General features: G+C 45.4%; 1 protein-coding gene across 3 annotated transcripts in view; it reads left to right on the top strand.

The window, feature by feature from the left end:
• GXYLT1 (glucoside xylosyltransferase 1) overlaps positions 1–25,820 on the top strand; it is a 78,975-nt gene extending 53,155 nt beyond the window's left edge. For 2 of the 3 annotated variants that reach the window (XM_005297928.5, XM_024100598.3), the window contains 3 exons: positions 15,329–15,452; positions 15,814–15,986; positions 17,627–25,820. In XM_005297928.5, the coding sequence (XP_005297985.2) occupies positions 15,329–15,452; positions 15,814–15,986; positions 17,627–17,788 (459 nt within the window). In that variant the 3' untranslated portion in view covers positions 17,789–25,820. Of the gene's footprint in view, positions 1–15,328; positions 15,453–15,813; positions 15,987–16,801 lie in introns of all 3 variants that reach the window. The other variant, XM_042859228.2, reaches the window with a different exon arrangement.
• Positions 25,821–26,932: the final 1,112 nt, after the last annotated feature.

Raw genomic sequence — 26,932 nt, 5'->3', positions numbered from 1 at the left:
TGTCATGGGCTGTAGTGGTCCTCACTTGGGGTTTGGTTGGGAAGCATGGCCTAGTGGTCAAGGCCGCAATCCGTGACTAGCAGTGGGATTGTGGGGAGGGGAGCCTGGGCCCTCCCACTCCACTGGACTCCAACCCAAGGCCCTTTGGGTCTGGCAACTGAGGCTGCTTAAGGCTGTCCTCCCTGGGCCACTTCTTCTTGTCTCCCCCCATCCCCCTAAGTCGGTTTAGTCCAAGGCTTTCCCCCTGTTAGGGAAGTTCAAATCAAATAAGTAAGAGGGGGTTGTGATGGGTTACCCCTGGGGTGCCACCTGGAACTGGGGTACCACTGAGCCCCCTGACCCACCAGCCTGGGCTCCCTTTACACTGTACTGCTGTGACCAGCCTGCCAAGCCCTCCCAGGGTCCAGCCTGCACTTCTACCAGCACACATACAGGTAGGGAAACACCCAGCTGCAGTTACATGCACACAGGTTCTTTAACCAGCCCCTGCATAAGAAGGCACAGCTAGGGCACCTCCCAGTTCCAAAGGCACGTACCCTCCTCTGAAGTGTAAATTCAGTTATACTGTCTTGCATTGCACAGAAAACTGTACAGCTAAGATCATCTCTCACACACACACACACACACACACACACACACACACACACACACACACACACACACACCAGCTTTCTGCGATATGATTTCCCCACACACTGGTTTTAGACAAACAAAAACAAGTTTATTAACTACAAAAGATAGATTTTAAGTGATTATAAGGAATTGCAAACAAATCAAAGCAGACTACCTAGCAAATACACAAAACACACAAACTAAGCTTAATATACTAAAGAGATTGGATATAAATAGCAAATTCTCACTCTAGATGATCCAAGCATGCAGCAGATTCTTAATGGGCAAGCTGCACTAACTTACAGCTTGGAATCCCCAGGTGTTTCATTCACAGGCTAAAAATCCTTTTAGCCCTGGATCCAGCACTTTTCCCAGTTCAGTCTCTCTCTGTTCCTTAGATGTTTTCCAAGAGTCTCTTTGGGTGCGGAGTCAGTGAAGAACCAGGATAATGTCACTGTCCTGCGTTAAATAGCTTTTTGAATATGGCGGGAACCCTTTGTTTCAAAGCTTGGTTCCCATGCCAGTCAGTGGAAAAACACTGGTATCTCAAGATGGAGTCCAGCACCAGGTGACCTGGTCACATGTGCTTGTAGTGTCATAGCAGCCATGAGTCAGAGGCTGTTTGTAGAATCCTCAGGAAGCCCCCTCCCCCCCCGCCCCCCTCAGTGGGAGATGAATTTCAAAGGCATATTTTTTTTCGCCTAATGGCCCTTTAACCTGAATGGGTCCTTCCCAGCCAGCCATCTAGCGCATTCTGCCTAGTGGGCATTCCCCAGGTGTAAACACATTTGTAATACAGATATAGAATCAATACTCCTAACTTCATATACAAAAATGATACATGCATACAAATAGGATAACCGTATTCAGTAAATCACAACCTTTTCAATGATACCTCATGTGACTTATTGTGTATAAGATACATTATGATTCTTCGAGTGATTGTTCACGTCCATTACACATTAGGTGCGCGCACCACGTTGCATGGACGTCGGAAACTTTTTCCCTTAGCAGCTCCCGTCGGGCTGGCAGGGGAGCCTCGCCAGAGTGGCGCCTCATGCTGGTGCATATATACCCCTGCCGACCTGACCCCCTTCAGTTCCTTCTTACCATCTGTGGCGTCGTTGGAACAGCTTTCTATCTCTCGTTTGCGAGTGTCCCTTAGCATAGTTTTCAGCAAGTTAACAGTTATCAGTAGTTAGTAGTTAGCACTTCTTCATAATAGATAGTTAAGCTTTCTTTATTTTAGGTCTTGGAAGTTGTCTCCAGCACCAGCCCTGGGCTGCGGGGCATGCCACAGGTCCAAGGCTTTAAGGCTTGTGCCACGTGCCGCAAGCCTATGCCAATTAGCGACCCCCACGACTCGTGTCTCCGTTGCCTGGGGGAATCGCATCAGACAGAACGCTGCAAGATCTGTAAGGCTTTTAAGCCAAGGACTAAGAAAGAAAGACTTTCGCCTCAAGCAGCTACTCATGGAGGCCACGCTGCAACCTTCGGCCTCAGCGCCGACGTCCTCAGTGCGGAGTGCCCTGGCGTCAGTTCGCAGTCTGGCACCGGTGGGGTACTGCAAGCATGCCACACTGAGGCAACAAGAAAAACCCCGGCACCGTTTGACCTCACCAGCACGGTCAAAGGGCCAGCCTACAAGCTGAGGGCGCCCCCTGCATAAGAAGCTGGCACCGCTCAAGCAAACGAGCGCTCAAAAGGGCAGCGTTGCCCCAGGACATGCTCTGGCGCCGAAGAGCCCATTGAACCCCAGGCTAAGCGCCGTGAGTGCGGAGGAAGGGCTGGACGAGCTCCTAGAACAGCCCTCCACACCAGACACCTTTGAGGCGGCAAAGGACCTTATCCAGTTGTCGGCGGCAAGCCCCCTCCCTGCCAAAGAGAAGCCTCCGGCACCATCTCCTAGAGTGCTGTCAAGAGGCAAGCCGGCAGTGGTGCACCAATCGAGGTCACCATCCGAGCACCGCTCTGTGTCGGTCCCGGTCGAGCTCGGCCTCTGCGAATTCCCAGTTGCCCCATACCCAGCAGGACTTGAGGGCATTGGATCCCAGCCAGCATACAGCACCGGCCCTTCCAGGGTACCACTCCCCGGCGCCATCGCCGGGCTGGCACTGAGGCGACACAAGATCAGTCTCCAGGCCTGAGCAGAAGCCAATGATCCTGGTCCCAGTCGGCAAGGAGCCGTTCTCCAGCCCCCTCCCCCCTCCCCCCCCCCCCAGCGGCACCGTTCTATGGCACCGCCTTGGCCTTCCAAGTCGGCATCCTCGGAATCCGAGGTGGACTCAGGCCGCTCCAGCTATGCTCTCAGGGCACCGGCGAGCAGGGAGCCCCATGGCATCCCCAATGGGGCCCGCCAGGGCAGTGGCCCTTTTGGACACCATGGGCCTATCACCAACAGCAGGGGACCTCCTCCAGAGCCTCGAGATCTGGCTATTCGGTGCATCAGTCCCAGTCCCCGCACAGGCACCCTTCTGCGCCCAAGGAGGCCACGGTATCCAGGCCACCAGACGCTCCTTCAGAACACAGGAGAACGGAAGCCGCACCAAGCCCGGTGCCGTCCTGGAGGCAGTCAGGCAGGCAGGACCCGGAGGAGCACCCAGCATGCGAGGAGGGACAAGAAGGGCTGGAAGATGAGATGCAGAAGGCCCTCACCTCTTCGTCATCCCCAGATGAAGCCATGGCAGGCACGCGGTGTCGGGGCCTCCTTCGATTGACCACAGAGTGCACCAGGAGCTGCTCCGCAGGGTAGCCCAGAGCTTCCTCTGCCTGCAGGCCCAAGCATTAGAGCAGGAGGATCCTATGGTGGACATCTTAAGCCCCAAGGGCCCCTCCAGAATTGCGCTCCGGCTCATAAAGACAATCCAGTCCAACTACAAGACGGTCTGCCAAACCCCGGCCTCTAGCGCGGCAACAGCAAAGGGCGTAGAGCGGAAGTACTTTGCCCCTTCTAAGGGATACGACTTCCTCTTTTGTCACCCGGCCCCCTGTTTGCTGGTCATCTCAGCGGTCAATGAACGGGAACGACATGGTCAGCAAGCCCCGGCTCCTAAGGCCAAGGAGGCTAAATGTCTAGACCTATTGGGCAGGAAGGTCTATTCCTCTGGGGGCCTCCATTTGAGGATCGCCAACCAGCAGGTTATCGTGAACAGACACAATTTTAATTCCTGGACAGCAGTTTCCAAATTTAAAGACTCCTTTCCCCAGGGATCTCAGCCTGAGTTTGCGGCCCTCATGGATGAAGGAAAGGCAGTAGCCAAGACCTCTCTGCAGGCCTCTCTTGACTCGGCGGATGCAGCAGACAGAACAATCGCCTCAGGAGTGGGGATGAGGCGCTCGGTGTGGCTGCAGGCTTCAGGCCTTCTGCCAGAGGTCCAGAATACCCTTCAGGATCTCCTTCAAAGGGTTTGGTCTCTTTTCGGACCAAACGGATGCCAGGCTGCATAGCCTCAAAGACTCCCAGGCAACCCTCAAATAGTTGGGAATGCACACCCCAGTGATGCAGAGGAAGCCTTTCAAGCCCCAGCCGCCTCAGCAAAGACAATATCAGCCCCCCCCTAGGCAGGAGCCGTATCGTAGGAGAGGCAGAGACAACAGGCGCAGGCGGAACAACACGCCTAGCCAAGGCCAGGGCCAGGGCAAGCCGCAAGCCATCAACAAGCAAGGGTTTTGAAGGTGCACTCAAGGACAGCATACCAAGCCAGTTACCGGATCGTTCCCTATGTTTCCTGAACCGCTTGCCCCACTTCAACCGTGCGTGGTCCCGTATAACATTGGACAGTTGAGTCTTACTCACGGTACAAGTGGGAATACATGCTTCAATTCAGTTCTCCTCCTTCCCTCCCTCCCACCCCCCTTCCCTGTCCCTCTTCAGGGACCCCTCTCATGAGCAACTCCTTATACAGGAGATACAGATGCTCCTCGAGGTGGGGGCAGTGGAAGAGGTCCCTCGGGATCTAAGGGGGAAGGGGTTTTACTCCCGTTACTTTCTTATCCCCAAAGCAAAGGGGGGTCTTCGACCCATTTTAGACCTGTGCGGACTCAACGAATTCTTAGTCAAGGTCCGCTTCCGCATGTTCTCCCTAGGCACTATTATTCCATCCCTGGATCCGGGGGAATGGTACGCTACCCTCGAAATGAAAGATGCGTACTTTCACGTTGCTATTCATCCTGCTCACCGGCGGTTCCTGCGGTTCACCATAAACCAGCACTACTGCCAGTTTACGGACCTACTCTTCAGCCTGGCAGCAGCCCCCCACATGTTCACGAAATGCATGTCGGTAGTGGCAGTCTTTCTATGAAAAAGGAGAATTCGAGTATACCCGTACCTAGACGACTGGCTTGTCACGGGTCGGTCCGAGGAGGAAGTCCGTTCCCATGTGGCGGTGGCACTAGACGTATTCCCAGGCTAGGCCTTCTAGTCAACGTGCCCAAGTCCTCCTTGATACCTACACAAAGGCTGGAGTTCATTGGGGCAGTCCTGGATTCGGTACAGGCACGAGCTAGCCTCCCATAATCCAGATTTCTGGACATCCAGCGTGCCATAGACTCAATGCTGAGTTTCCCCACAACCATGACCAAATGCTGCCTGCAGCTCCTACGACACATGGCGGCGTGCACCCATGTAGTCAAACACACTCGACTGCGGCTCAGGACTTTGCAATTGTGGCTAGCCCGGTCGTATCGCCCAGGCAGAGACCCCTTAGACCTTGTAGTGACAATCCCTGCCCAGGTATTGGACTTCCTGTGCGGGTGGCTCAACCAGCAGGTAGTTTGCGAAGGGATCCCCTTCACCACACCACAACCCACGCTGATGCTGGTAACAGACACGTCAGACCTCTGCTGGGGAGCACACTTGGGGGACCTACGGACGCAAGGGATGTGGTCCAAGGACGAAATCTTGCTCCACATCAAAGTAAAGGAGCCCAGGGCGGTTCGCCTAGCCTGCCAAACCTTTTACGCTGCTTTAGAAGGTCACAATTTGACTGTGTTGTGTGTCAGAACTACCACCATGTTCTACATAAACAAGCAGGGCGGAACCCGATCCTCTCCCCTCTGCCAAGAGGCCCTTCTCCTATGGGATTTTTGTATAGCCCGCTCAGTATATCTCGTAGCGTCATACCTCTCGGGGGAGCAGAACGAGCTGGCGGACCGCCTCAGCAGGTTGTACCACATGCATGAATGGTGGATGAGACCGGATGTCTTGTAATTGATCTTCCAGAAGTGGGGATTTCCCCAAATGGACCTCTTTGCCACCAGGGACAACAGTCAATGCCTGTAGTTTTGCTCTTTCCAAAACCACAGTCTGGGCTCGGTTGCAGATGCCTTCACAATCCCTTGGAGTAGGAGCCTGAAGTATGCCTTTCCACCGCTCCTGCTCATCCACAGAGTTCTCCTCAAAGTTCACAGAGACAAGGCAGTACTGATTCTCAGCGCCCCAGCTTGGCCCCGCCAACGTTGGTTTACGACTTTGCTGGAGCTGTCAGTGGCCGACCTGATTGCCCTGCCCCTGCACCAAGATCTCATCACGCAGGACCGCGGGCTCCTGCTCCACCCGAACCTGCAGTCTTTGCTTCTCATGGCATGGAAACTGTGGTTGAACGCTATGGAGACCCAGTGCTCTCTTCAGGTGCGACAAATTCTCCTCGGTAGTAGGAAACCTTCCACTAGGGTGACATACCTCGCTAAGTGGAAGAGGTTCTCCTGCTGGTGTGAACCAAAGCATATACAGCCACTTCAGGCCCCCATTCCAGTTATTCTGGAATATCTGCTGGACCTTAAACATCAAGGTCTCACTTCCTCCTCAATTAGAGTGCATCTGGCTGCCATTTCAGCATTCCACCCGGGGGAATTGGGGTATTCTGTTTTTTCCAACCGCATGGTAGCCCGGTTCCTCAAGGGAGTGGAGAGGGTGTTTTCCTATTCACACCCACTGGTCCCTTCCTTAAACCTTAACCTGGTCTTGACCAAGCTCACGGGACCCCCTTTCAAGCCCCTAGTCTCTTGTTCTTTCACTCCCCTCTCTCGGAAGGTGGTGTTTTTGGTGGCCATTATGTCCACAAGGAGGGTGTCCGAGTTGAGGGCCCTCACCTCGCAGCCCCCTTATACAGTATTTTATAAGGACAGGCCACACCCTAAATTCCTCCCTAAGGTAGTCTCGCAATTTCATATGGGACAGGACATTTGTTTGCCAGTGTTCTTTCCCAAACCACGCATGGACCCGAGTCACTGTAGCCTACATACTCTGGATGTCCGTAGGGCCCTGGCGTTCTATCTGGAGCGAACTAGACCTTTCTGCAAGTCAACACAGTTGTTCGCCGCTATTGCGGAGAGAATGAAAGGACTCCCCATCTCGGCGCAGCAGATATCGTCATGGATCATGGATTGCATCCGCACGTGCTATGAGCTCGCCAAGGTGCCGGCCCCGGTGATCATGGCTCACTGGACTAGGGCTCAAGCGTCTTCAGCAGCTTTCCTGGTGCAGGTTCCACTCCAGGAGATCTGTAAAGCAGCCATCTGGTCGTCAGTGCACATATTCACAGCCCACTACGCAGTCCATCAACAGGCCAGAGAGGACGCGGCAGTCGGCAGGGCTGAGCTTCAATCAATTGTTCCATGACTCTTACCCTCCTCTTATGGTAAGCTTGTGAGTCACCTAATGTGTAGTGGATGTGAACAATCACTTGAAGAAGAAAAAACGGTTACCTACCTTTTCGTAACTGTTCTGCGAGATGTGTTGTTCGCATCCATTACACTTCCCACCCTCCTTCCCCTCTGTCGGAGTCTCCGGCAAGAAGGAACCGAAGGGGGGTCGGGTCGGCAGGGGTATATATGCACCAGCATGAGGCGCCACTCGTGCGGGGCTCCCCTGCCAGCCCGACGGGAGCCGCTAAGGGGAAAAGTTTCCAACGTCCGTGCACACAGCGCACGCACACCTAATGTGTAATGGACTTGAACAATACATCTCGAAGAACAACAGTTACGAAAAGGTAGGTAACTGGGTTTTTTTTTTTGCCCCCCTCCCGCCAATGTAAGTGCCTCTTTACGCCAATTTAGTAGCACCACCTTCCTCAGTCACAGTCAATGTAATTAGGTCAGTGCAGTGTCAGTGTATACACTGCATTGCTTATGTTGACTGTTAATGGCTTTCAGGAACTCCCACAATGCCCCATGCTGACAAGACAATTGATACAAGTGCTCCTGGAGAGGATGCGCACCACCGACTAAAGGAGCCAAGTGTGCAAAAACAAGCAATTTAATAACTCTGGTGGCTGTATGCTGATGTAAATTTGGTTGACATACTTTTGTAGTGTAGACATGGCCTCCAAGAACTACAGTTACCAGTAAATAACCTTTTTTTCCTTTTCTCTTCATCCTCACCACCCTTCTTCATGTGTTGGTTGGGCAGTACTACTTAAATCCCATCTGTTAAGATTAGAGAGACTGTTGGTGAAAAAAGAAGGCTTTCTGTTCTTTTTGCACTGAACTGGAACGGTCCCAGACTTGTTAGTCTATTCTTTCATATAGACCCTAAATTCCTTAATAGCCTGTATATGGTATAATTCCAGTAATCCGAATTCCCTTTACAAGAAAATCATAGTTATCGAAATCCACAGTTTCCCCCAGGTAATCCTGTGTTAGTTAATCATCTGCTAATAACTTCTCAACTAGCCTCTTAGTGCTATCAACAGCTTTCTACTTTTAATGCTTAATATTTTGTACTTTAATACAGAGTAACAAAAATTAATGTTTACTGAAACACCAAAATTGTATTAAAACCACTGTGGACCTAATTGTAATACAATGTTGGTGTGTTAATACATTTGCTAAAAGTACAAAGTATTAAGTAAACATCAGCATTACTCCCTTGGTTCCCCATATTTCTGTCAGTGAAACTGCTGCTTAAATTAACACTTCCATTTATCTGAATGTCCATTGCCCAGAAGTTTTGAATATTAGGCCACTTGAGTAAACAGGATTGTACTATAAATGCTGAAGATTACTGTTGCAATACAAACAAACAACAATATAAATCTATTAAACAGGTTTTTAAATCTTTTTGTACTGCATTGTTTGACTGTGCAAATGTGTGATGTAAGTGTGAAACATGTATGTTAGAAAGTCAAAATAAATTATCACACACTCACACTTCCAATATTAGCAGAATTCAACTATATTAAATAGTATCTAATTTTTCAAATTAGAAGTGATCTTAAAGAAGATACAGTAACTCCTCACTTAAAGTCGTCCCTGTTAATGTTGTTTCGTTGTTACGTTGCTGATCAATTAGAGAACATGCTTATTTAAAGCTGCACAGTGCTCACTTATAACGTTGTTTGGCAGCTGTCTGCTTTGTCTGCTGCTTGCAGAAAGAGCAGCCCATTGGAGCTAGCTGGTGGGGGCTTGGACCCAGGGTGGACCGGTAGCCCCCCGATCAGCTCCCCGCTCCCCTAAGTCCCCTGTGCGGCAGCCGCCCAGCTGTCCCTCCCCCTACTGCCATGTGCTGCTCCTGGGAGCCTCCTGCTTGCTGCGTGGGGGGGAAGGGGTGCTAATGTCAAGGTGTCCCCCTCCCCCCTTCTCCTGCCCCCAGCTTACCCCATCTCCATGGGGGGGAGGAGGGGAAGAAGGACATGGGAGGGAGCTTTCTGGCAACAGCGACTGTCTCAACTTGCTGATCTACTTTAAAAGGCAATGTACTTAGAGTGGGGTCAGCGTACGTAAAGGGGCAATGCGCATCTCTCTCTCTCTCTCACACATACAGGGTGTGTCTTTGTCTGTCATGTTGTCTCCCCTCCTTCCATTTGTGCTGCCTTGTAGAGTGTGAGGCTACATTAACAACAATGTGTTAACCCTTGAGGGCTCAGCCGAGTGCTAGTTCATCATTTAGCCAGTAAGGCATTCCCTGGGAAATATCCCACCCTCTTCCACCCTCTGACTTCAGCACCTCAACCAAGCTTCACAATCATCATTGCTGTGTACGGTATTAAATTGTATATAGTCTTTTGTCTGGTGAAAAAAATTTCCCTGGAACCTAACCCCTTCTATTTACATTAATTCTTAAGGGGAAATTGGATTCGCTTAAGTCGCATTTTTCAGGGGCATAACTACAACGTTAAGCAAGGAGTTACTGTACTGAGTTTGCAGAAAGGTGTCTAGTGACTGCCATTAATTCTGTTTTTAGACCGTGATCAGAAAATGTGGGGTAAACCTAGAATATTAAAGAAACTTGTGGGGAGATACTAAATTGGGGGTGCAGCAAACACCACCGAAGATGGAAAATAAAACAAAATTACCTAAAGAGATTAGAAACACGGACAGAAAATAGTTACTTGGTTTGGAAAATTGCAAGCAGATATAATTGAGGAAATAAAACCTGAATGTGACAGTAAATGGAACATTAGATGAATTTGCAATGCAGTATTGCACATAGTTTAATTTTTTTTTGGATACACAGAGTTATCCTGGCAAAAAGAATGGAGATAAATCTGAGGCTGTACTTGGAAGATTCTGTTCATTTCTGTAAAGCTCTGTACTAGAAAAATTAAATAAATTGGAAGGATTTAGAGAAAACTAACTAATGATTAGAGAATTGGATCATGTAATATGCTATTAACCTATTCCCCCAATCAGTTTTTTCCATCCAAGGTTTTTTCTTGTTTCCCACACCTTTGCCCTTCAACTCCATTTCTTGTCAAAGGAAGGAGAGAATGGATAGCAAGTTTCTCCACTTTGCTCCTAATAATTTTCTCCCCCAAGCATTTCTAGCATTTAGACACCATCAGTAATTCTAATAACCAGGGCTGTCAAGCGATTTAAAAAAATTAATCGTGATTAATCACGCTGTTAAACAATAATAGAATACCATTTATTTAAATTTTTGTGGATGATGTCTACGTTTTCAAATATATTGATTTCAAGTACAACACAGAATACAAAGTGTACAGTGTTCACTTTATTTTTTATTACAAATATTTGCACTGTAAAAACAAAAGAAATAGTATTTTTCAATTCACCTAATACAAGTGCAATCTCTTTTTCATGAAAGTTGAACTTACAAATGTAGAATTATGTACAAAAAAAACCTGCATTCAAAAATAAAACAATGTAAAACTTTAGAGCCTACAAGTCCAATCAGTCCTACTTCTTGTTCACACAATTGCTCAGGCAAACAAGTTTGTTTACATTTGCAGAAGATAATGCTGCCTGCTTCTTGTTTACAATGTCACCTAAAAGTGAGAACAGGCGTTTGCATGGCACTGTTGTAGCCAGCATCGCAAGATATTTACATGCCAGATGCGCTAAAGATTCATATGTCCCTTGATGCTTCAACCACCATTCCAGGGGACATTTGTCCATGCTGATGATGGGTTCTGCTCGATAACGATCCAGAGCAGTGCAGCCTGGCGCATGTTCATTTTCATCATCTGAGTCAGATGCCACCAGCAGAAGGTTGATTTTCTTTTTTGGTGGTTTGGGTTCTGTAGGTTACGCATCGGAGTGTTGCTCTTTTAAGACGTCTGAAAGCATGCTCCACACTTCATCCCTCTTAGATTTTGGAAGGCACTTCAGATTCTTAAATCTTGAGTTGAGTGCTATAGCTATCTTTAGAAATTTCACATTGGTATCTTCTTTGCATTTTGTCAAATTTACAGTGAAAGTGTTCTTAAAATGAACAACATGTTCTGGGTCATCATCCGAGACTGCTATAACATGAAATATATGGTGGGGCCAGAAGGCTTCCTACCTGGCTCGTGCTTCTCCCCCCTCTCCCTCCACAGCAGAGTTTGGCTTTGGGAGAGGGCAGGGGATTGGGGCACGGGACAGGATGAGGCAGGCTCTGGGTGGTGCTTACCTGGGGGGCTCCCCGGAAGCGGTGACATCCCCTTGCTCAGTTGCTAAGTGGAGGCATGGCCAGGCAGCTCTGCGTGCTGCCTCTGCCTGCAGGCACCGCCTCCGCAGCTCCCGTTGGCCGTCTCCCAGCCAATAGGAGCTGTGGGGGCGGTGCCCTGGGCAGCTGCAATGCGCAGAGCTGCCTGGCCAGACCTCCACCTAGCAGCTGAGTGAGGGGGATATCGCTGCTTCCAGGGAGCCCCCCAGGTAAGCACCTCCCAGAACCTGCCCCACCCCTTGCCTCCTCCCACACCCAGTCTCTTCTGCTGGGAGGAGGGAGGGCGTGGAGGCCCAAGACTGCCCCAGCAGCGGCCGGTACCCCGGCGCAGGGGCTGCCTGAGTTGCCCCTGAGCCAGGTGCACCGGCCACTGCAAAAGTCACAGAGGTCATGGAAAGTCACACAATCCATGACCTCCGTGACAAACTCGCAGACTTAACTATCATCCATAGATATTTTTTCAATATAGTCCTGTCTGTGTTTCTCCCTTCTATTGAGCATGTTTCAAATTACTTATCTGTGTGGAATCTTATTTTTTTCCTGCCCATATGTGTCTAAGTAACTTTCCATATCTCTGTCCTTGTGGATGTTGGCAAGACCTCTAAATTAGTATAATTTGTGTAAACATGCTGTTTGCCTACCTTCATGGACAAATAATAAGAATGTTAGGTCCCTAAAGATCCCACTCCCCACCCTTTTTCTCTGTCCAAATTGGTATATTATTGTTCTTTGTTTAGGATTCCATCTATTTTTTTTTATGGTGCTCATATCCAAAGTAGCTTGCTCTTCTTACAGCTAGTCCTTCCCTTTATTTTATTAAATTTCTTTTCCTTTATTAATCCTCCCAGTTCCTCTTGACCTCTTACTATTTACTTATTCCTTATCTACCTTTTTAACACTTAGCCTAAAACAACTGAACAATACACTAAAAATATACCATTGGGAACAATTTTGCATTGGCAGGAAGGTGAATTGGTGAGTCAACAAGTCTCTTTTCATTCTTACCATATTATGTTTTTTCCTACCACTTCTGTATGTGTTCTTTTTTGGGTTTTTTTGAGACCTGTTCTTGTAATTTGCCCACAGTTCAATCTGCTGTCTGTTCAGAAGTAGCCTGTTTCACCTGTTTTGGTCACAACTATTTGAGAAAAGGACTTGTTGCTATACAAGCACCATCTTCTCACACACCAGCCTTTTCCACCATACCTTTAGGTACCCTCTCTGCAACTATGTTTTTGGACTTAAGAATGCAGTAGTCTTTGAGGTTCTGTTCTTTAGTTTGCTTCACAGTTTCTTAAACGTAGTCCCCAGAACCTCATTTGCTAAACTGGGATCCCTATTTAGCAGTATGATGAAAGATACAAGATCTTGAAGTTTTGCAGGAATGGTCAATATCATATTTAGAGAACAGGAACCCACTAGTATAGGCAAAAAGGCTATAGGTCAGTATCTCCCAAGTTGGAGGTTGGGCCAAAGTGTGCCTGAGGAAAGTCACCACCTCTGTTCTTTCTATGGTTCAGGACTGTGGGAGCATCTTAGAAGTACAGGTCTGCAGATGCAGTTGGCAAGCTGCCTGTAATCCAAGCTTCTCTTCTCTGTTGCCATGTCCTTCAGCTCATCTGGGGGGTGTCATCGAGTGCCCTTACCATCAGTGTCATATAATCTGATGAGAAGGACCACAGGATGGAATAATAGAGCTGCTGGGAGCGAGTGGGGAAGGAAAAATCAGGAAAATAGATGAAAGCATACCAGAAACAATGGGAAGAAGAAAAAAGGGGAAAAAAATACACTGGGGAAAAATGGACAGACCCAAAAGGGAGAATTAGAGTAAATGAACAGGAAAAAAAGGAAAGGCTGTGGCAACTGTATGAGTGGAACAGAAGGCAACACATTCATTCACTAATGCATCCCCAATGAGTGGCTGAAACAGAAAAATTTGGAAACTACTGCAGTAGCTAATTATTGAGTATGTTTGACACTACCCATCATTTGTTCGTGTATTCATATGCATAGTATCAGATTTGGTATTCATATTCTTGTTCTGAAGGTTGTTTAACTGACAGGAATTCAACTATCTCTCTTTCTCCATCTAGATTCAGTTCTAGGTGTGTAATCAAAGATTACCTTTAACCTTGAAATCAACATACCAGTAGAAAGGCTATTGTAGCTCGATCATATAACGTAAGGGTGCTCATCACCCTTGCTGATTTATTTCCCCATCTCTCTTCATCCCCTCTCTGTTCACTTGCTCGCAGTCTAGAGTCTACCTCATCTAGAGTCTATCTGAACAGCATTATTCAACTAAACACCTTTGAGCTAGGAGAATTCTCCTCTGGCTTACACTGGAAATTTGAGGTTCTAGAGTGTGATTTTTTTTATTTTTTTATTTTTTATTAAATTACACCTTCAGAGAAGGTGAACTACAGTAAAGTAATTTTCCAATTTGTAGGCACAAATGACACTATGGAACACCAAATAAGATGTCTAAATTTTGTCATTTGTAAGTATCACAGTTAGGTACAAAATTGTGACCCAGTTTGAGCTCTGAAAATTGGGATTTACACTAGTGTTGTAAAATCTGACATGTGGGGCCATCACCCCTGGTTCTATATTGATTTGTGTTGTAGTTAGCCTTCCATTATTTGTATTTGTTCTGTAATTAGCATTTAGTAATTTTGAGAAGGATATTTGTTCTTCATATATAACAAGTTGTCAAAACCGTCTCTGGTTTAAATCCAAAATTCATCTCAACTTTAACTGTAGAACCACTACTGCTTCTTGCACTCTCCAGCATTGTCAGCATAATTCTTTGAAGTATTCATTTGAATCTACAGGTGAAGAGTTTGTGTAGTTACTTTTCTAGATCAAGTTATGGTGCCATAATTAAGAGTTCATTATAAGTTAATATTTAATAAGACTGATTCAGTGAAAAACCTTGATTTTATACATTAGTGCAATTGTTTTATAAATAATCTTTCACGGCAGTTTTTATGTGGGAAATTTAGCCAATTTAAAGTTTATCAAGACTTTTATTTTGAAATCAATTTTAAAAAATTATCTTTTCATCCTTGCATGGTGTCAAGTATCAGGGGGTAGCCGTGTTAGTCTGTATCTACAAAAACAACAAGGAGTCTGGTGGCACCTTAAAGACAAACAGATTTATTTGGGCATAAGCTTTCGTGAGTAAAAACCGGATGCATCCGAAGAAGTGAGGTTTTTACTCACGAAAGCTTATGCCCAAATAAATCTGTTAGTCTTTAAGGTGCTACCAGACTCCTTGTTGTTCTTTTCATCCTGTAACTCAGCCCCAGTTCAATATTCTCTCTTATTAATGTTAAAAAAACTGCTTGAGGTATGTGTTTTGAGGAGAGACTGGGAAATCTGACGTTCAATTTAAAATATCTTGCACAGCCTTTTGCAGAATTTTCTATTAGAATAGGTTTTGTATTTGATTCCATTAATCCATAGCAAAGGGTACTTTTTGTTTCTTGGTATTGTTTGTATACAAGGCGCTTTCTATGGGAAATAATTCATGATCACAAATGAAAAATTACTACTTTATTTTATATGGTAATTAAGAGGAGGAAATGAACAAAGTTGCAAAAGACTAACCTAATATTTTCAAGAGAAACAAGGCATAATTTAAGACATATTGGACTTGGATGTAATTTAATTTTCATGAAGTATGAAAAACATGTTTAAAAGAAAAATCCTATGCAATTTCAGAGATTCCAGTTTTGAAAAGCAGATTACTGGGATTCTTTGATTTCTCTTGTGACTTAGTTCTAATGTTTTCTCTGTTTTTTTTTTTTTTTTTTTTTTTAATAGAATGATATGACAACTGCTCTGCTACAGTGGGGAGAAATTCTTATGCCATTGCTTAAAAAATATAAACTAAACATAACATGGGGTGATCAAGATCTGTTGAATATTATGTTTTTTCATAATCCAGGTATGTCCTTTTCTATGTTTAACTTTGATATTGTTTCACACTACAACTGTAAAATATTAATCTTGTATTTAGTTTCTAAATGCAGAAAATGGTACCCCTTTTCAGAATTTTCAATGGATATGTTCCAGATAGCATTTTGTTTATTCCTTTTAAAAATGTTCTTTATGTTGATTTTGAGATAATTTAGTCCAAAATAGATTTAAGTTGTATTGATGCCACCTAATTATTTTAAATGTAATTGTATACAAATATTTTAACACAATCTCTGAAAGATGTTATCTTACCAAGAAAAACTATTGATTTGTTCTCTCCCGAAGAGTTTTGTTGTGAACAACTGTGTACTGTGTATTTTTCTGAACAGAGAGCCTTTTTGTCTTTCCCTGTCAATGGAATTATCGTCCTGACCACTGCATTTATGGAAGCAATTGTAAGGAAGCTGAAGAAAACGGAATATTTATTCTTCATGGAAACAGAGGTGTTTACCATGATGATAAACAACCAACTTTTAGGGCTATTTATGAAGCAATAAAAAAAGTAAGTAACTGTATAAACTACAATCATCCATAACTTGTGTAGAATTATTTATAAAATGTATCATTGGTTAAAGTTTAACATGTTTAGGACATGGGCACTTTTTCTTGTATTATAATAATACCTCACCTTTATCAATTCTAGATAATTAACACAGTAACACTTTTTAAATGATTTGCAGTTCAGCTGGACTTCAAGTTTGGTTTTATGACCAAATAGAAACAGAATTGTTCATTGTTCTTTGAAACTAACATTTTAGGTTATTCAAGGATTATGATCAATTTGGAATCTAAGATGTATTCTGTAACTGCAGTATATTTATTAAAAGACCTTATGCTGAGTCTTATAACAGTTAAACACAATTATGTAAAGAACCATATAATATTTATTTGTATTAGGATACAAAACAACAGAGATTGGGGTTCCATTGTGCTAAGCATTATACAAACAGAATAGGAGACATTCCCGGCCCCAAAGACTTTACAATGTTCTTAGTACCATACAATTGTTAAAATTTTATTGTAGGCATACTTTGCCCACTGAAAGACAAATATTTTTGTATCATATTGTGATCTGTTTTGTATGCTAGGCACATTAATATGTGGTTATCACTTTAAATGCATGCACGTTTCTCTTCTAAGCACACTGGATTCTTTTTTATTCTGCAAATAAGGCTTCCAATAAAGTATTTATCACTACATCAGTATATTCACTGAAGAGCTGTAAAAAGTAGCGTTGATACACATTTTAATGTAACACACTATCTTGTATATGACCTTCGAAAATCAGTAGTATATTTTAATGGAACTTTATTGCAGGTTGTCATATGGATATAAAAATGAAGAAAAGTACTTTCGGGGGTCTGAAAACACACTGCACAGAAAGAGAAAATTTGTTCTCATAAAAATAAGATTCTTTGTTTCCTTTGAGCATTGTCAAAAAGAAAAAAAAGTATCTCCTTTTTATTTATGACACCGTTTGGTTTATGAATATTCCACAAAAAGTATATAAAACAATGCTGATCTGATGGTTTTAAGATTAGCAAAATTATTCTACTATGAAATGTTGGTTTTGCAAATGATTTGTTTCATATCTCTTATGAAAAAATATTATAACACTGAATTAATGATTGTATTTTTACTTCATGTTAAACACAATATATGCTTGACATTCATTCAATTTAATGAAATTGTTCTGTCTTTATTGGTACTATAGATTATCCGTCGTGCTGTTGATTCACTGTAACTCAATAAGAATTGTAATTTTTTAAAGAAGTGCATTTAGACTGGGATAATTGTACATTTTTTAAGCCAAAGCTGAGATGCAGTAGGCATGTGATCGTGTGAACAACCCATGAATTATGTTAGATCTTTAAAGCTTATTTTGAATTTGTTTATATGGCTTAGTATGTTGATTTTGTATTTTGTCTAAGCAATATTTGGGTGATGACTTTTTCATATTGTATTAAAAACAAGCTGAGCAAAGTTTTTACTAGCCTTAGAGCATCATATTTATGGAGTTACTTTTGTGTTTCACAATAATGATGGAAGGCATTTTCATAACACTCTTGCTTCTTTGGAAAAAAAGGAATATTGTTCTTACACATGACCTTAATGTCACTTCTCATTTTTTTTCCCCTCTAGTATTCCTTTGGTGATGACCTGGTTAATTTCCTGTTACAGCCCCTAGAACTGGAACTGCAGAAGACAATGCATACGTACTGTGGAAGAATATACAAAGTTTTCATAAAGCAGCTAACAAAAAGCATAAGAGATATTTATGATAGAAGATCAAAGGGAAGTTGATTCTTACTACAAACTCACAAAACTATTGAATTCAAACAAAGACGGAATATATAAAATGTATGAAGGATGTTCATGCAAGAAATATAATACTGCTTGAATCACCTATTCCTAGCGTGCCTAGGTAAACGTTTACCAGTGTAGATAAAATGAAGAAACTGTTCATATTATGAAGAATACACTTTCCAGCAAAGAAGATATTTTTGATTTTTTAATCACGGCTAATTTTCATTCCAGTTCTAATGAATATGGGAGTTACTGGCTGTTCTAGTCGGGTTTTTTTATTCTGCATAATTCAGTTGTCTGTTATACTCAAATGGGTAAAACAGAAATGAAGATAGATCTATTGGTAGAATGTACCTCATACATTATCTATGATTCTGCTAAACTGTGAATGTAGCAATAATTGAGTCAGCACTAACCTCACTTTAAAAGTGTGAGAACAAAGTTGTTTACAAGGGCAGAAGTTATTCTGTTTTCAAAGAAATGTGATGTAATCATTGACAATCTGTATGTGCCTTTAGATGTGTTCATCTCCTACATGTTAAAATATTGTTTTGACAATCATGTTTCATATTTTAGATGTAAACTGCACATTATAAACAAGATTTTCAAAGCAATTAATCACTAGTGTAAGAGGAACTAGTTTCCAGTCTGTAGTTACTGATATCTTGTTGTGATACAACCTCATAACAGATGCTGTGTTCAGCCATCTTGACAAAATACTCCAGCTGAATTTTTTACAAAGATACAATATGAGATTTTTTTAGAAATAGTTTTTATCACTTTTAATGATACTTTTTTGCAACTTCACTGAGCTTTCTGGAAGCAAAAGTATATAATGGAATGTTTCCTCTATTATATTTAATTACTAAGAATGATTACATGATATGGTAGAGAGCTGTGAGTGGGGCTCTTAATTGTTCCCAAAATGCATATAGGACATGTTTCCTATGAGAACTATTAATCATGAGGAAATATTACGCACATTACCACTTCACCTCATAACCCTCCCCCCCCAATAGACTTGCATATGTGCTTAATAACAAAGCTTAAAAATCTTGGACAGATCCTCAGATGAATGATTCCATTGACGCCAATAGAGCTATGCTGATTTACAAGAGTATTAGGCCCCTGTGTTTTTGTTTATAGGAAACCTGTTCCATTGTTTTCAGGATATAAATTATTTCCTTTTGAAAAACTAAACAAAATAAGAAAAAAATCAATTGGTTCTAATAGTAATAAAATATTATTCGAGTGATTGTTCACGTCCATTCCAATTAGGTGTGCGCACACCGCGTGCACAGACGTCGGAGACTTTTTCCCTTAGCAGCTCCCATCAGGACGGCAGGGGAGCCCCCTAGAGTGGTGCCCTTATGGCAGTATATATATTACCCTGACTGCCCCACCCCCCTTCAGTTCTGTCTTACCGTCCATGGAGGCGTTGGAACATTCGCTCGCTCGCTTGCAAGTGACCCCTTAGCCTTTCAATCTTCTAGTTAGAGTTGTTCTTAGATAGTTATCAGTTAGTTAAATACCATTGTATTCAGGTGTCTGGAAGGTAGTTCCAGCACCAGCCTTGGTCTGTGGGGAATGCCGCAAGCCCAGAGTTTCAAAGCTTGCGTCACGGGCCACAAGTCTATGCCTAACAGCGAACCCCGCGACTCCTGTCTCCGGTGTCTGGGAGTGTCTCATCAGGCAGAGTGCTGCAAAATCTGCAAGGCCTTCAAGCTGTGCACTAAGAAAGAAAGACTTTCGCCTTAAGCAGTTGCTCATGGAGGCCACTTTACAACCACCGGCCCCTGACCGACCGGCCCCGGCTCCGGCCCCAGCTTCCTCGTTGCGAAGTGCCTGGGCATCCATGTGCGACCCAGCACTGCCCAAGCACCGTAAATTGCTGGCACCGAGATGGGACAACCAACCTTGACACCGGTTGAACTCTCCAGCCCCAACAAAGCATCACAAGAAAGGAGAAAGAGGGCGCTCTCGCCAAAGAGCTACTAAGCTGCTCAAAGAAGCTCCTGGCACGCAAAGACAGATGGTGGGACTGAGCCTCCCGTGCAGGGAGAAGCCTCTGGCACCAACCAAGAGGGTGCTGTCCAGAGGGAAGCCGGCAATGGTGCACCTCTCAAGGTCACCGTCTCAGCACCTCTCTTGGCATTGCTCCCATTCAAGCTCAGCATCCTGCTATTCCCCGGCACCCGCGACCCAGTGTGAGATTACAGCACCGGAGGTGAACCCGCCCGCGGCAACTGCACGCCGGTCCACAACGCCATCAGTCGCCCAGCACTGGAGTATGGCACCGATAACCTCACCGGCACCGAGTAAGAGGCACCAGTCCCAATCCCGAGACTCCCGGTACCATTTGCGGTCCCAGTCAGCCAGGCATTGCTCCCCGGCCGCTCAACATTCGTTACTGCCCTGGTCCTCTCCGTCAGTATCCTCCAGCTCCGAGGCCAACTCCGGTCACTCTAGCTATAGCAGACATCGAACCATAGCCAGCAGAGAATCCCAATCAGCATAGCAGCCACAATGACTTCCTCTGGGTCAGTGGCCTTTCAGGACCCTATGGGCCTACCACCAGCAACAGGGCATCACCTCCAGGGCCTCTAGGTCTGCGCAATCTGTGCGACGCCATTCCAGGTTGCCAAACAGGCAGGCATCAAGGACAAGGGAGGCCACTCTCTCTAGGCGGCCCCCGTCCTCCAAGAGCAACCGGCGCTTCCAGGCCCAATGCCCGAGGCGGTGCCAAGCACTGCTACACTTTGAGAGGTGTCAGCCACGCCGGGCTCTGAAGTGTCCCAGGCATATGGGGACACACAGGAGGGTCTAGATGAGGGCAACCAGCAGCACCTCACTTCCTCCTCTTCCCCAGACGAGGCGGTGGCGGGCACATCAGTCTCAGGACTGCCACCGATCGACTATGGGGCTCCAGGCGGAAGAAAGGGTCGAGCAGGAGGATCCGATGGTGGACATCCTGATACCCGAGGGTCCCTCCAGAGTCACGCTCCCTCTCATAAAGACCATACAGACGAATTACAACGCTATATGGCAGACCCCGGCCTCCATCACGCCGACGGCCGGTGGGTAGAAAGGAAATACTTTGCCCCTTCCGAGGGCTATGAGTTCCTGTTCTGCCATCCAACTCCCTGTTCCCTAGTCGTTTCAGCAGTCAATGAGAAGGAATGACAGGGCCAACAGTCTTGGCCCCAAAGGCCAAGGAGGCCAAGCATTTGGACCTCTTAGGTAGGATGGTCTACTCCTCCAGGGGCCTCCAGCTACGCATAGCCAGCCAGCAGGCGGTCCTTAATAGACATAACTTCAACTCTTGGATGGCCATGTCCAAGTTTAAGGATCGCCTGCCCCAGGACTCACATTCTGAGTTTGCGGCGTTAATCAGGGAAGGGAAAGACAGTGGGTAAGACTTCGCTACAAGCCTCCCTCGATTCAGCTGACTCTGCGGCCAGAACCATTGCCTCGGGGGTAGTTATGCGATGCTCAGCATGGCTCCAGGCATCGGGTCTCTCTCCAGAGGTCCAGAATACCCTCCAAGACCTTCCCTTCGAGGGCTCGGGCCTTGTCTTGAAGCAAACAGACTCCAGGCTGCACAGCCTTAAGGATTCTAGGACCACCCTGAAATCGCTAGGGATATATATGCCAGCAACCCAGAGAAAGCCTTTCTGGCCTCAGCCTCTGCAGCAGAGGCAGTATCGACCCCGCCCTAGGTAGGAGCCGTATCGCAGGAGGGGCAGAAATAACAGGCGTAGACAGCAGAATAATGCACCTAACGAAGGCTGGAATAAACTCTGGCCCAGAAACAAGCTAGGGGTTGAAGGCGTTCCCAAGGACAGTGTACCAACCCAGTTCCCGGATCCATCCCCGCGGTTTTAAAACCAGCTATCCCACTTCTACCGTGCGAGGTCCCATATAACATCAGACCGCTGGGTCCTGCGCGTGGTACAGTTACTCCCTCAGGTTCTCCTCCTTCCCTCCCTCCCTCCCACCCACCTTCCCCGTCCCTCTTCAAGGACCCCTCTCACAAGCAACTCCTTATGCAGGAGGTTCGTTCGTTCCTCAAGATAGGTGCAGTGGAGGAGGTTCCACAGGAGCTAAGGGGAAAGGGGTTTTACTCCTGTTACTTTCTAATCCCCAAGGCAAAGGGCGGTCTTCGACCCATTTTAGACCTTTGCGGACTCAACAAATTTATGGTCAAAGACCAGTTCCACATGGTCCCCTAAGCACATTCCATCGTTGGATCCAGGGGATTGGGACGCTGCCCTCGACATGAAAGATGCATACTTTCATATTGCCATTCATCCAGCGCACTGACGCTTCCTCTGTTTTGTCGTAAACCAGTATCACTACCAGTTCACGGTTCTCCCATTTTCAGCCTGACCACAGCTCCGAGTGTTCACAAAATGCATAGCAGTGGTGGCAGAAAAGGCACGTTCGAGTGTACCCGTACCTCAACGACTGGCTACTGACAGGTTGTTCCAAGGACGAGGTCCAGTCCCACATGACAGTGGTCTTGGACATGTTTCATAGACTGGGGCTCCTCCTCAATGTACCCAAATCATCACTCATACCTACCCAAAGGATAGAGTTTATAGGGGAAGTCCTGGACTCGATATGGGCAAAAGCGAGCCTTCCAGAGCCCAGGTTCCAAGCCATAGAGCAGATTGTCAAATCAGTGCTTCAGTATCCCACCATCACAGTCAGGTGTTGCTGCAGCTAATAGGGCATATGGCAGCATGCACGTACGTGGTCAAGCATGCCCAATTGAGACTCAGACGCATGCAAGCGTGGCTCACACTGTCTTACTGTCTGTACCGAGACCCCCTGGACCTTGTGGTGACAATTCCGGGACAGGTTCTAGAACCCCTGCATTGGTGGCTGGTCTGTGCAGGGGTCCCCTTCTCCAAGCCCCAACCTTCTCTGACGTTAGTAACAGATGTGTCAGATCTGGGCTGGGGCGCTTACTTTAGGGGATCTGAGGACACAAGGCTTGTGGTCGAGGGACAAGATGCCTCATGTCAACCTGAAGGAGCTCAGGGCAGTTTGTCTGGCCTGCCAAACCTTTCACACCACTTTGCAGGGTCACAGCATGACCATCCTGACAGACAACAACACCGCCAGGTTTTATAAACAAGCAAGGGGGAGCCCGCTCCTCACCTCTCTGCCGCAAGGCTCTTCTTCTCTGGGACTTCTGTATAGCATAATCCATTCAGCTCGAAGCATCCTACCTTCCAGGGATATGGAATGAGCTGGCAGATCGCCTCAGCAGGTCATACCACATGCACGAGTGGTCAATCAGATCGGACATCATACAGTCAGTCTTCCAAAAGTGGGGTTATCCCCAAGTAGACCTCTTCGCCACCAAGAGCAACAGACAGTGCCCTCAGCTCTGCTCATTCCAAAACCACAGTCCGGGCTCGATTGCTGATGCGTTCCTAATACTGTGGGGCAAGGGTCTGAAGTATGCCTTCCCTCCTAACCGGCTCGTCCACTGGCGGCTCCTCAAAATTCGCAGGGACAGGGCGACAGTAATCATGATCGCCCTGTCTTGGCCCCGGCAACATTGGTACACAACCCTCCTAGAGCTGTCCGTAGATGCCCCAATAGCCCTGCCCCACCACACGGATCTGATCATGCAGGACCATGGGTGCCTCCTTCACCCGAACTTGCAATCTCTACATCTCATGGCTTGGAAACTCCATGGCTAAATCCCATGGAGAGCCAGTGCTCTCAGTCGGTGAGACAAATTCTCCTCGGCAGTAGGAAACCTTCCTCTAAGGCTACCTATCTGCTGAAATGGAAAAGGTTTTCCTGTTGGTGTGAACCCAAGCACCTTCAACCGCTCCAGGCTCCTATCCTAGTTATTTTAGACTACCTCCTACACCTTAAGCAACAGGGTCTATCCCTTTCCTCCATCAGAGTACACCTGATGGCCATTTCAGCTTTCCATCCAGGGGAGTCTGGGCGCTTGGTGTTTTCAAATCCCATCTAGAGGCAATGCCTCAAAGGGCTGGAGAGGGTGTTCCCGTATTTTTCACCCACCAGTCCCAACCTGGAACCTGAACTTGGTCCTCTCCAAACTCATGAGCCCACTGTTTGAGCCCCTGACCACTTGTTCCCTCCTCTACCTTTCTTGGAAGGCGGCGTTCCTGGTGGCCTTTACATCGGCAAGGAGGGTGTCCGAGCTGAGAGCCCTCACCTCCGAACCACCTTACACGGTGTTTCATAAGGACAAGGTGCAGCTTAGACCACACCCCAAATTTCTCCCCAAGGTGATCTCACAATTCCACATGGGTCAGGACATTTGCTTACGAGTGTTCTTTCCAAAACCCCACACAAGCTCGAGACACCGCAGCCTACACACGCTGGATGTCCGGAGAGCCTTGGAGTTCAACATAGAGCGCACAAAACCTTTTTGCAAGTCGACCCAGTTCATCGCCATAGCAGACAGAATGAAGGGCCTTCCTGTCTCTGTGCAATGCATATTGTCCTGGATCACAGACTGCATTCACAAGTTCTATGAGCTGGCCAAGGTACCAGCCCCAGCCATTATGGCCCATTCAACCAGAGTGCATGCATCTTCGACAGTCTTTCTGGCTCAGTTCCCTATCCAGGAGATCTGTAAAGCAGCCACCTGGTCTTCAGTGCACACGTTTACAGCCCACTATGCTGTTAACCAACAGGCCAGAGATGATGCGGCGGTCGGCAGAGCTGTTCTTCAATCAATCGTTCCATGACTCCTACTCTCCTCCAATAGTAAGCTTGGAAGTCACCTAATTGGAATGGATGTGAACAATCACTCGAAGAAGAAAAGATGGTTACTTACCTCTCGTAACTGTTGTTCTTCAAGATGTGTTGTTCACGTCCATTACAATACCACCCCCCTTCCCCTCTGTCGGAGTAAACGGCAAGAAGGAACCGAAGGGGGGTCGGGCCGGCAGGGTAATATATACACCTCCATAAGGGCGCCACTCTAGGGAGCTCCCCTGCCGTACTGACAGGAGCTGCTAAGGGAAAAAGTTTCCAACGTCCGTGCATACGACGCGCGCACACCTAATTGTAATGGATGTGAACAACATATCTCAAAGAACAACAGTTACGAGAGGTAAGTAACTGTCTTTTATATCTTAATGGCATGAATGCTATTTTAGGTAATACTTGAGCTGAATTTAGATAATAGTTCTAATTGGAATGAAGTAGTTATACGGTGGCTTTTTCTGGGAGTTCCTTTGTAATCTGAGCTTGAAAGATCCTGCCACTGTCTAGTCATCCCCCACCTTCCATGAGGCCCCATATAATGGCCATCTTTCTGTCTGAGGATGACTGGCTGTTATGTCTGTCAGATCCAGCTGGATCTAAGGAGTCGCTGAGCAATACAAAAGCACACTCTCTATTGTGAGCAGTGCTTCTGTTGTACTCCCAACCCCTGCTGGCCCAGGGAGCAAGAGACTGGATGGGAAGTAGAAGCCAGAATTTCTTGCATGTTGTGCAGTGCACAACCACTAGTCTTATTAGACAAATCTGAAGCTATTTTTAATAGGAATAAAACATTGGAAACTGTTTATGGGTTTTGATTATCATTATAGCACATAAATTCAGATGCCAGAAGCTAATCTGCCCCGACTTCACTCGGTGCATTTTTTGTGCATACACATGTTGCATATCAAATAAAAAGTATTAGTGAGCCAGATAAATCATGTTAATTCTACTTAACCATCTATTGGAAGTCACCAAATGGTCACCACACCGTATATTTTTATTTGTAGAATAATGTGGAAATCAAATAATTCTCTTAATGTTTGTGTATTTACTTATATTTTGCACACTAAAACACCATAGAAGATTTACTTTACTATTGAAACTAGTTCATACTTATGGTTTCCATACTTATGAAGTGAAAGATGTTTATCTCCTTAAAAACTTTCTAGATTTAAAATCTATATGACCATGAATGCAATTGTAAAGTTGAGTGACTTGCAGCATGCAAAGCATTATTTTTTTACATAAACTGTTTGCATCAGTTTTTGTCTTCAATTTTTTACTTCTATTAATAGTACTGTGTGATTATGTTTACAAACACTTTCCTTTGTAACACCCTGCTTTTGCACATTTATAACTTGTTGAAATATTCACTCTTGGGACTGATGTTTCTTGATTGATCTTTATACAGATGTTGGGTGTTTGGTTTTTTTTTTTTTTTTGGAAGTTTTGGTGAATCCTTTGAGCCATTTTTTAAACAAAATGATGGAGTGCAAAAAGCAGCAGTAACTTTTTCATTTAAAAAAATCCACTTGTACTCTTTTTGAACAGAACTGAAACAAAAATGTCTGAATTTGAAGTTAAAGCTTGTCATAGAATAGACAGTCTACAGTGAGTTGTGCTTTAATTAAACAGATTTTGCTTTAACATTTTTGAAAATTGCATTCTGTGCAATAGACTTTAACATGTATAAACTTAAGACAACCTCAGTGAACATTTGGACTTCTTGGAAAGTGTAAACTTTTCAAAAGTGGTTAAAAGGGAGCATGTGCTGCTGGTGAACCTTCTCAGTGTCTGATTAGCCTTCCAGCATAATTGTCTGTCTCCTAAATTGTTTGGGATTTTTTCAGTTTCAAGTTCTCTAGGGTCTACGAATCATAAATTTTTCTACGTGCAAAAAACAAACCTAACTTACAAAACAGACATCCTGGAGACAATAAGGAGAATGAAAGGTTGGTCATGTGATGTGAGGATCTTGCACTTCCTTAAGAATTTCTCAAACTGCATGTTGGTAAGGTTATATGCATAGGGGTGTAGAAATATATACTTAGCCTGAAACTTGGCTGACTTGTGCTTTCTAATTTTAGAAGTGTGCTGTTTACTACTGACATTGACAGGTGCTGTTTGCCTGATTGCCTATAATTATAAAACTAGAGTCTTCCCCTTTTTCCTATTTAAAAAAAAAAAAATCTAAGAAATTAAATGAAACCTGCACTTAGGATGGAAGAATCCCATGCACTGCTAAAGAGTAGGGACTGAGTGGCTAGGCAGCAGTTCTGCAGAAAAGGACCTAGGGGTTACAGTGGACGAGAAGCTGGATATGAGTCTTGGCTGTTGCCAAGAAGGCTAACAGCATTTTGGGCTGTATAAGTA

The sequence above is a fragment of the Chrysemys picta genome, chromosome 1 (assembly GCF_011386835.1).
Source record: "Chrysemys picta bellii isolate R12L10 chromosome 1, ASM1138683v2, whole genome shotgun sequence".
NCBI lineage: Eukaryota > Metazoa > Chordata > Testudines > Emydidae > Chrysemys > Chrysemys picta.
This window is presented reverse-complemented; position numbering and strand designations above follow the sequence as displayed.